At 38.3% G+C, this 10,883-nt stretch overlaps 1 protein-coding gene across 11 annotated transcripts in view; it reads left to right on the top strand.

Moving 5' to 3' along the window:
- The window catches only part of SRRM1 (serine and arginine repetitive matrix 1), a 19,220-nt gene extending 8,570 nt beyond the window's left edge, over nt 1–10,650 (top strand). For 5 of the 11 annotated variants that reach the window (XM_067311718.1, XM_067311713.1, XM_067311721.1 and 2 more), the window contains 12 exons: nt 1–35; nt 558–677; nt 2,157–2,428; nt 2,637–2,717; nt 3,105–3,191; nt 3,883–4,027; nt 4,695–4,736; nt 6,709–6,813; nt 7,154–7,615; nt 8,302–8,488; nt 9,246–9,440; nt 9,669–10,650. The exon at nt 1–35 is cut by the window's left edge and continues 169 nt beyond it. In XM_067311718.1, the coding sequence (XP_067167819.1) occupies nt 1–35; nt 558–677; nt 2,157–2,428; nt 2,637–2,717; nt 3,105–3,191; nt 3,883–4,027; nt 4,695–4,736; nt 6,709–6,813; nt 7,154–7,615; nt 8,302–8,488; nt 9,246–9,440; nt 9,669–9,773 (1,836 nt within the window). In that variant the 3' untranslated portion in view covers nt 9,774–10,650. The remainder of the gene's footprint in view (nt 36–557; nt 678–2,156; nt 2,429–2,636; nt 2,718–3,104; nt 3,192–3,882; nt 4,028–4,694; nt 4,737–6,708; nt 6,814–7,153; nt 7,616–8,301; nt 8,489–9,245; nt 9,441–9,668) is intronic. The other 6 variants (XM_067311715.1, XM_067311714.1, XM_067311717.1 and 3 more) reach the window with 6 other exon arrangements.
- Nucleotides 10,651–10,883: the final 233 nt, after the last annotated feature.

Raw genomic sequence — 10,883 nt, 5'->3', positions numbered from 1 at the left:
TCTAGACCAAGAAGGCGTCATAGATCACGGTCAAGGTGGGATTTTAATTAATCTTGATTGTGAAGATTGAGATTTGAATGTTTTCTTTCGAAGCAGCCATTTAATGTAATGTTTTCAGTTAAGTTAGTGAACATTTTAGGGATGACTGTTTTAGGCCAAATGAGAAGGGCACGTTCAATGAATAAGCATGTTTTCCTCCTATTAGTTCATGAGAAAATGCTCACTGTGACTAACACTGGCTGGGGAAGTTGTTAGATAGTGGGAATTACATAGTTTTCTTTAGGCAGTAGATTTGATGCTGAAGATGCTGGATGCTGTAAGGTTTTTATTTGTTTTTTGTTTAATATTTTACTACCTAGTAGAAAGGTGTTGGTTTGGTAGACTTAAACCCTCTTGATTGTGGCTAAACGTACCACACTTCACTGCAATCTAAATGCTACTTTAAGGTAATGCACTTGGAGCAAAGCAACTTTAAACTCAGTTCCCTGAGGATAAATTACCTCAAATCTGTGGAAAATTAGATAGTTGCTTTTCATTTGAATTTCTGATTGTGACAGGTCTTACTCCCCTAGAAGGCGACCAAGCCCAAGACGACGACCATCTCCAAGGAGGAGGAGTCCTCCGAGACGAATGCCTCCCCCACCCAGACACAGAAGAAGCAGATCCCCTGTGAGGCGGTAAGATTCCTTTTTTTTATACGTTTGGAAAAATTAAAATTTGAAAACTGAAGGGAACAGTAGTTGTGAGGAATGAATGTTATGAAAATTACCTTGTTCATCTTATGTCTCAATACCATCAGTTATGAGTTGAGTGGTGTAAAATTGCAGTATCATATTTCAAAAGTGTGTAGAGGGAACCATTCTAGTAGCTGTGAAACAAAGTCTTTTGAGTTGAAATAGTCATGAGAATTTTGTCTTCCTTTTTGAAAAGTGGCGGTTTCAGAACTGTAACTCAAATGCTCCTGGATAGCTCCCAGCATAGATTGACATGATGTTTTTTGATGTTTTTTGCTTAAGCTTTCAGTGTTGTGTTGTTCCCTACAGGGGAAAAAATGAGAGTAAGTTACTCTGGATTTGACTTGTTGGAAATTTTAAGTTAAGACTTACTGTTCCATCATGTATAGTTAAAGGAGATTATCATTTTGACTTAAAACTTATTTCTTCCTCTTGATCTTTTAATAAAAAATAATCATTTAAACTGTTTTCAAGTCTGGTGTCTGGTGTTGAGGTTACACTTTTGCCAGCTTAAGCAATTGTTCTTGTAGCAAAGCTCTGAGTTATTGCATTGAATAGCAAATTATGTACTGAAGGCAATGTCAAAATGGACATTAGTCGTAATAGGAAGAGAATAAAGTGATGCTTCCTTTGTTGAAGCTTTTTTTATAACAAGATGATGATTATTTTTTGAGTTTGTAAAGATGTTCATTTAACACAGTTATTGGGAAAACTGTGAAGAGTATCAAACGTATATGTTGCAAGATGTACAAGAACTCCCTTTCAGCAAATGTTTATCTCACTCAAGGTAGGGTTTCTTTTTTCCAGGTTCTCAGGAATTCTGCAGCCAAAGGTGGATTCTGCAGGTACACAATTGCAACAGAACTTGCCACAAATTTTGCCGCAGAATTCTAGAGGCCCTACCTTTTAAAAATTATGAAGTAAAAATGAAAGTCTAAAACGAAAACATATAAAAACAGATTCATTCAGAGTTGTTAAGTTGTCTGAATTTTTTTTTTTGCCTCCTGGTGTAAAAACTTTTTTTAGTGTTCTTGCACACTAAACTCTTAAATGGCCTCTTTGGAGGTCATTAAATCACATGCGCTAACATGGAGAATTCTCTTAACCATCCAAAAGCTAGCAAGCCAAAAGAAAACTAATTTCTCCCAGGAAAAAAGCTTAGTCATAGTCTGTAGATTGACAGAAAGCAAGCAAAGGTAACACTAACAATTTGTTGCTCACTGTCTAAAAAATAACTGTGAAAGACTGATTGTTAATCTCCTCTTCTACAAAACAAGTGTTGAAGGCTGTCCACCATGTTTTGGAAGTGCTCTTGTATGTGGCCCTATAGATGTGCTTGCAAATGAGTGCAGTTCTCAGTGTTCATGCTCAAACATTTCCTAAACTGGCTAGTCAGAATCTAATGTTTTATTTGATTTGCAGGAGGCGACGGTCATCAGCATCTTTATCTGGCAGCAGCTCTTCCTCCTCTTCCTCGCGTTCCCGATCACCACCAAAGAAACCACCTAAAAGAACTGTGTCCAGTCCTCCTCGTAAAACACGTAGACTGTCTCCTTCTGCAAGTCCTCCTAGGCGAAGGCACAGACCATCCCCACCAGCAAGTCCACCTCCAAAACCACGTAGGTCTCCAACACCCCAGCAGTCAAATCGTGCAAGAAAAAGCCGTGGCTCTGTTTCTCCTGGCAGAGCATCAGGTAATCAAATATTAATTTGTCTTTCAGCAGCTTTATCATTTTGTGCTGTTCTTCCCGCCCCCCCCCCCAAAAAAAAAGATTGCCCGCCCCCCCCCCCCAAAAAAAAAAAAAAAGATTGCCCGTACAAACTGTAGAGACTGAAAATCATACAGGAATGTAAGAAATTGCAGCTAAGTTACAAAAAAGCTGATTTGACTTTGTCTTTTAGCAACCAAACATAAGAGTACTGAAAAAAGAGAATCTCCTTCGCCAGCACCAAAACCAAGGAAAGCAGAACTGTCTGAATCAGGTACAGCTCTATTTACAAATAGATTTTTGGGGTGTGTGGTGTTTGGTGGTAGTGGATTTTTTTTGTTGTTGTTGTTTTGTTTTGTTTTTTTTTGATGAAAGATGCATGACAATAAAAGGTGGTGGTAAATACTTTGTCAACCCCATTTTCAAACTGGTATTGAAAGCAAGAATTTTTAGAAGTAGAATCATTCACATTGTCTCAAATATTTTAATTTAAACTTTCTTGAAAAAATCCCAGCCGAAATGCATAATCTGAATTGAACGTTAACTTAAGATGTAAGAAAAAGTGTGCTTGATCCACTGAAATATTGATTCACTTCTGTCTGAATAAAGCAAATTTGTATCCTTAGTTTTAAATACTCTGTATGTGTATGTACTTTCTCAGAAGAAGATAAAGGAGGTAAAATGGCTGCAGCAGATTCTGTGCAACAGAGGCGTCAGTACAGAAGGCAGAATCAGCAGTCCTCATCTGGTATGGATAACATACGTTTCCTAAAACTGTATTGTATTTAACATTTGATACTTGTTGCACTGATGAAGTTCAATTTTGATTAAAATTTTGTGTAGTCTACAGTGCTATTGTAAACTTAATTACAGATTTACCACTCTTACATAAAGAAGTCATTCTTAATTATTACTCGCACTGCTTTGAGGAAGAAAGCAGAATTTTTAAAGGCTATAGTAAGTCTTTGTTAATGGGTTTTCATCTTTAAAAGTTGCACTTTTAAACCCTTACATCATGTAAAAATATTGTTTACTGGGGTGTACTTAATCTGTTGTTGCTGTAGGTTATTTCCTAATATTTTGGACTCTTGTATGGTTGAGTTTGGTAAATTAACGTGGGTTTGGCCTGGGTTGTTGTCAACTTAACATTTCCATATGTGACTGCAGTTTACCTTTTAAATTGCCTGGCTAGTCAAATTTTATGTGGACAGTTAGGTTGCTACCCAGTTCTAGTGGATGAAGTTTGGAGGTAAATATTTACTTATCACTTCACTTCAACAAACATTTTTAGTTACATTGTTTGAACTACTTTTAAATAGAGGCTTTTTCTTTTGTGGGAGTGGGGGAGGTTAGTAGTTTAAACAGCAATATAACTGTATCAGTAACTGCATAACAGTGCCATGGGAATTTTTCAGGGGTTAATTCTTCTGTACTTGCAGATTCTGGTTCATCATCTTCATCTGAAGAGGAACGACCTAAAAGATCCAATGTGAAGAATGGGGAAGTTGGTAGGCGCCGACGCCATTCACATTCACGTAGTCCATCGCCTTCTCCACGAAAACGACAGAAGGAATCTTCCCCTCGGTAATTTCTTCTTAAGCTGTGCATAACTGATGCATTTTTTTATATAATTGAATTTAGTTAATGTTGTTTGTTTTTGTGCTGTGTAACTGTCAGCAGATCCCCAACAGAATAAGTTTGGTCCAGTTAGCCCAGAACTGCACAAACAGAAAAAATTCTTTTTCTCCAAACTTTATCCTAGAAATGAAAATGAGGATCTTGATGCTGGTTATAGCAAGCTTCCTCTATATTGACATGGCAGGATTTCCTTCAAGTTCTAGTGAAGCTATGGATTTCCATGTGTTCTGGACTGTAATACTTAGTTCATAGTAGAGACTCCTAATAAACTTGTGCGAAAGTTCATATGATTCTCTTTAAATTGTAGGTCTCTGGAAGCCACCAGGATAAATCAGGGATTTTTGGTTTTTTGTTTTTGTTCTTGTTTTGTTGTTGTTGTTGAGGGGGTTTTTGGTACCAGCTCTGCCTCTTATGTTTTCCTGAAGCATCTACTGCTGGCTGCCATAAATAGGATGCTGGGCTAGATGGACCTTTTGTCTGTTTCGATATTGCATTCTTGTTATGCTCGTTTGTTGAGAATTACTTTGAATTTTATTTGAGCATGTTCATTTTTGCCTCAAATATATGGCAAATAGAATTTTTTACACTTTGTTTTTTCCTCCACTGCTATCAGGATGCAGATGGAAAAGAGGTGGCAATCACCAGTGGTGAAAAGGTTGGTTAGAAATTAATCTGTTAAACTAGGATTTGTATATAGAAGACCATTTAGAAAGGCTCTTATTTCTTTTGTCATGGATAAGTACTTGCTGTCTTTTCTGCTTTGGACTTGCACACTCAAAGTAGTAAGATGAGGGAAATTCAGACTATTCTCTTAATGCCTGGGATCTGGGCCACTTCACTGGCCAAAAAAAAAATCCAGCAACAAAAGAAACACCTGCCCTATGTCTCTTGTTAATCACTACTTCAAGTAAGTGTATAATGGCCAGTAACATGCTGCCTGTTGTTGCCTTAAAACAACAATGCATTTGTATTCTTCCAGGGTTTTTCTTATTTCATATACACAGATTTGAAAGATAGGTGAGCACCACTCTGTATTCTTGTTGCCATTGATGTTTTGGCTAAAACCCTTCCCTAGACCTGCAACAGTTAATAAAGATCTTGATACTCTGTGTCACAGATAATTGGAATTTCAGGAAGTCTCCTTCCTCCATCCTTTAAGTGTTTGGAACTAGTAGCAGACATGGGCACTGAATAAGAACTTTTTTCCCCTTACGTTATGTAGGCAGTATTTGTAACACTTATTTGTGAAACTGTGTGCTCTGTACTGAGTCCAGAATATAGGAAAGTGCAAGAAGCTGGGTGTATGATGAATTTATTAATCTGATGTAATGTCCCATGTGAGTAATCTGTAATTGAGGCCTAGCTAGAATATTGTTGCAGCATACGAAATCTGATTCATATGAAGTGTGACTGCATCTTAAAATGTAGACCATTATCATTCTGGATCTTGTTGCTTGCCAAACAGTTGCATACAAAGCAGCCTAGAATGTGGAGATACTTTCAGCTGTTTACAGAATAATAAATTCACCTATTGCCTTCTGCATAAAGCCTTAAGTGCTTCGTCCTAGTCTAAATGTTTAACATCATTGCGAAGTGTTTAATTAGGGCAACAATGACATTTTAAGACTGGTATTTTTTCAGATCGTATACGAGTGTTGTCTTTTGGGGCAAACTCTTATCTATAGAAAGTGTAACTCCCTGCCTTGGAAAACAGCAGCCAGGGTATTTGGAGTTAAATCTTAGGTAGCTTGTTATTTAGATGAGCTGTCTGCTTCCCCTCCCACGAAGCTGTGCTGCCTTGACTTTGACTCTTTCATTACTGTTGTTTTTGTCCTTTTTCCACATTATTTATTTGAATTGCTTAAAAAAAAATTTTCTTTACAAAGTACTTATTTCCCTCTCTCCATAACTCCATGAAAGTGTTTGATCAAAGTTTCCCCTCCCAGAAGTCCGTAAACCTATCTGAGAGCAGAATGGCTCATTTTGTGAATAACTTGAATCCAAATAGCAGCAGTTAGCACCAACTCTGATTTTTCTCAGCATTTCAGGAAATGGTAAGTCATCTTAGATTTCAGATCTGTAGATAAAGCTGTTTCCAAGAGTACAGTTTCACAGTATGCTTAATCTGATTCTGCTTGAGGCTGCTGCTGAAAGTGCTTTTCTCCCTGACACAGCTGGGCATTCCCAGTCCCTCCCTTGTGTTGGATCTAGCAGTCATGTTATTGCATGATGACAACTTTTTTTCTTTATTTTTTTTGATTAGTCATCTTTCAGATCAGTGAGCACATCTGACTCATTAGGTGATCACTAGATTCAGTGCAAGGGAGATGGCAGAAATGAGAAAAATATGGGAGAGAATGGGGCTTCCTTTTTGTCTGCAGGTTGCAAATCCATCAGGTTAAGCAGATTGAGAAATTGTCTCCAACTCTGGTGTAGTGGGCTCTGAAAATTCTCATGCTTTTTAGAGATAGACTTGGATGTAACTTTTCCATTAGTAGTTCTGATAGAATTTCATTTTGAAGAAGTGCATGAACAGGAATAATTGGCATAGAGAAAGCAAGAATAAAAGAAAAAAACCCCTTATGACTCAATTACAGCTTTTCTGACTAATTCCTATGTCTCTTTAGTAGGCGGAGGAGAAGTCCATCGCCCCCACCAGCCAGGCGACGACGCTCTCCTTCACCTGCCCCTCCTCCAAGGCGGCGGCGGTCGCCTTCATTACCTCGTCGAAGGTACTGTATTGCATTTTGCCATAAAATAGTTGCTTCTGGTTTGGCTGACTTCCATTACATGCAAAAATAAATGCCATAATTTAGGAGACCTGTTCCTTGATTTGCGACTTATTGAGGGGAGTGTAGTTTTGGTAGTGAGATCTCTTTATTTTCTGTGGCAGGTGTGTGGCCTGGATATAGTACACCCATTTAGCTTATTTTCCAAAAAGTTTGCTATCAAATAAGGTTTTAAAGAATTTTTAGAGAAACGCTCTTGTAATTCTCTTCCTCTCTGGGCAAATTGCAAGGCACTTGCAAGTAATTCACACCTGTGACATCTGAACTTTTGTTACCTTTCTAGGTCTCCATCACCACCCCCACGCAGACGCTCACCCTCTCCAAGAAGATATTCTCCACCGATACAGAGACGATATTCTCCTTCTCCACCTCCTAAGAGAAGAACAACGTCTCCTCTTCCCCCTCCTAAACGAAGGGCATCACCTTCTCCACAGTCAAAACGCAGAGTCTCCCATTCACCACCGCCAAAACAAAGGAGCTCTCCAGCTGCTAAGAGGCGTTCACCTTCGGTATCTTCCAAGCACAGGAAGGGGTCTCCTCCCAGTAGGTCTAATCGGGAAGCACGTTCGCCGCCACAAAACAAAAGGCATTCACCTTCACCTCGGCCTAGAGCTTCTCATACCTCTGCAAGCCCACCGCCACTGCGAAGAGGAGCTTCAGCTTCACCTCAGAGAAGACAGTCTCCATCTCCAAGCACTAGACCCATCCGGAGGGTGTCAAGGACACCAGAACCTAAGAAGACAAAGTAAAAAATAATAATAATAATCTTGTTTCTTTTGGGTTTTTTTTGTTTTGGTTTTTGGTGTAACAGGAATAGTTAGGGGATCAAACTAAAGTGGTGCTTGTATGTCTCAATGTTGCTCAAGCACTGGTGGCTCTGTTCAGCTTCCACCTTCACACAGCCAACTTCTAACATGCATTTTCTGAAGCTTTTTTTAATAGGTGCTTCCAATCTTACAAAGTGCAACCTGGGGAGAAGCTTTAGAGAGGCTTTATATAGAGTTTGAGGGGTCCTTTAAGAGCACAGAAAAGCACTGGGACTGAGCAGGTGAAAACAATAGCGAATGTAGCTGAATGTAATGTCTTGCACTCTCTCTTCATTGGATGGTAAAATAGCAATGCTGTTCTCTCAGTTTTAATGTGCTTATAAATTAGTCACATCTGAAGAAAGGGAGCAGTCATTCCTGAACAACAATGGTATTGTCCTTTTACAAGCTATCACGTTGCAATATCCTTTTGCATTGCTGATCCACGATGGCATTAGATTGTTTTGCCCTTTGTAGTGTATGCCAACACAATAACTAATCATTTTAAGTGGCAGCTTAGCCAAGTTATAAATAAGCATGTTTGGTTTTTGTCACTCTTTAACTTCTTGTTTTGTCTCTTAAATCTCTAACACTAGTATCTAAGTGTGGCTTTTCTGTTTTTAAGGGCTTCCACGCCAAGTCCGCGATCTGCAAGACGGGTGTCTTCATCAAGATCTGCCTCAGGATCACCTGAGCCAGCACCGAAAAAACATCAAGGACCTCCATCTCCTACTCGGTCTCGTTCACCTTCTGCAAACTGGTCACCTGCAAAAAAGGCTAAAAGTCCAACTCAGAGCCCATCACCTGCAAGGGTATTTTTTTGTTAATAATAGTAGAACTGTTTCGGGTTATATGGCAACTTATTTTCATCAAGACTTGTTTGCTGAACAGCTCTAAGCTTATTCACATGCCAAAAAAAAAAATTCTTGGAGTGATGTTTTCTAGTTTAAAAAAATCTTGAAAACAATTTGCAATAAAGATGTTTCAAGTTTAATATTTACAAGTCTGAAAAGAGTGCTGTAATATAAACATTCTGACCTGTGGAAGACGACTCTCCCATTTCATGAAGTTTCTGGGATTACTTAACAAGTATGCTTCACTTAAAATGAGTTCCATGGTCTACAAAGTGAGAAGGTTTTAAACTCGGGGGTATTCCTCATAGGAAAAGAAGAGATTATCTGGTGTCCTTTTCCATTCTTTGAATGTGTTGACTAAGGGCACTTCCATTCTTTACCAGAGGAGTGTTTTGGGGAGTTAAACTCCACCTGCAGTATTAATTTCTAGGAAAAGATTTGCGTGCATTGCTGTGGCCAGCATATCGGGTTTGCATGCTATTGTGTTCTGAGGTGCTCCACTGCGGTGCATTAGAATATCCCTCTTCTAGGATTGCTTTTGCAGTTTTTGATTGGAAATGTGACTTTTGCCCATTCTAAAAACTGTCTTGAGTTTACTGAGCTTTGCATGTTGCTCGGTCAACCTGAATTCCCCAGTTTGGTTGCAGGCTTGTTTTAACAAAATCTTAAGTCTCAGAAATGAGGTGTAATATCTATTGAATTGTTTCCATTACAGAATTCAGATCAAGAAGGTGGTGGGAAGAAGAAGAAGAAAAAGAAGGATAAGAAGCATAAAAAGGATAAAAAGCACAAGAAACACAAAAAACATAAGAAGGAGAAGGCTGCAGCAGCTGCAGCAGCTGCTGCTGTGGCTGCAGCAGATACCACCTCAACACAGGAAGACCAGGAGGCAGAGACAGAACCCAAAAAGGTAGGGGTTTGGTGTATGTCTTTTCCTACATTTTACTTGTGAGTGCAATATATGAAAATGGATGGAGATTAATGTTCACAGCGTGTGCTCTTTATGTTCTAAATAATAGTCTTACTTCAGAAGTGCCATTTAGTGTCCCATGATTTTACTTGTTGAGTTGAAGTATTGGAGGGCTACAGCCCGGCCTGTCTTTCAGTGTTTGAAGAAATGCTTTATCTTTATTTTAAGGAGACAGAAAGTGAAGCAGAAGACAACCTGGATGATCTAGAAAAACACCTGCGAGAGAAGGCACTGAGGTCAATGAGGAAGGCGCAAGTGTCACCACCATCTTAGGCTGAAACCTTTGATATAATGTACATTTTATTTGGTTTGTACTCAGAATTCAATTTCAAATTGCTAAATGTGTTTGAGCTTTAGAATATAACATTTGTTGTAATAATTGCTAGGTTGAGGTTCACCATGTACAAAGGGCATGGATTTACATTACAAAAGGTGTCCACAGTGTACTAGTGACATTCTTTCATTGACAGTCAACACAATTTCATTTAGAGTGAGACTTTTTAGAAGCAGTAGGAATTTTTTTTGAAGGTTTTAAACATGGCCATCAATTCCCTAGTTTCTTTAAAATTCACCAAAACCTTTAGAATAATTTGTGAGGGTCTCATTTGACTACTTTTGTACCCACTTACATTATGCTACTAACCTTTGTGGTTTGTAAGCTTGCCCAGGAGTAAAACCACTGCAGAGTTACCAAGGAAGTATATATATTTTAATGCTTTCTACTGTTGCCTGTATAGTCTCCATTAAAGTGAATCAAGAATAGCAATTTAGAATGGTACATAAATGAAAGCATGTTGTTTACCAGGACACTGTGGGTTTATATTGATGTAACATGTTGATTTGGAACACTGGAATTTCATTTGTATTTTTATGTTCTTTTTTTAAAGGGCAGTTTCCATGATCAGCAGTCCCAGAAAAATTCCTTCAGTTACATAAATTTTGTTTGTGAGATGTCGTTGCCCCATTCATAAATCTTGTCTCGTTGCGGTTCTTCTGAATGGTATAAGCAACTTTCAGAGATGTGGTCTTTGAAAGTTTGAGGAACCTGAACTTTGGATATTGTCATGTTTTCACTGTTTTTTGTTTTTGTTTTTTTAACTAAAGCTATATAAAGCTTGTGGATTAAACAAAATAAATTTCTAAATTTAAAGAGATGTTGGCTATTTTTATATGAACATTTACATTTGCTAATCAGTTTTCTTTTGTACAGGGTTATCAAATACGCAGATATGAAAAATCGTTTGATCCAATATGCTGGCTTTTCAAAAAGTGGGGCTTTTGTTTTTAGCTGTCCTACTGGTAGCGGAAATAGCCCTTAGTTAATTCAGTGATGTTCCTGTTGTGTCTGGATTGGTGTTCTTGCAAAGCAAGAGTAAAACAATC

This window comes from Apteryx mantelli, chromosome 27 (genome assembly GCF_036417845.1).
Source record: "Apteryx mantelli isolate bAptMan1 chromosome 27, bAptMan1.hap1, whole genome shotgun sequence".
NCBI classification, from domain to species: domain Eukaryota; kingdom Metazoa; phylum Chordata; class Aves; order Apterygiformes; family Apterygidae; genus Apteryx; species Apteryx mantelli.
This window is presented reverse-complemented; position numbering and strand designations above follow the sequence as displayed.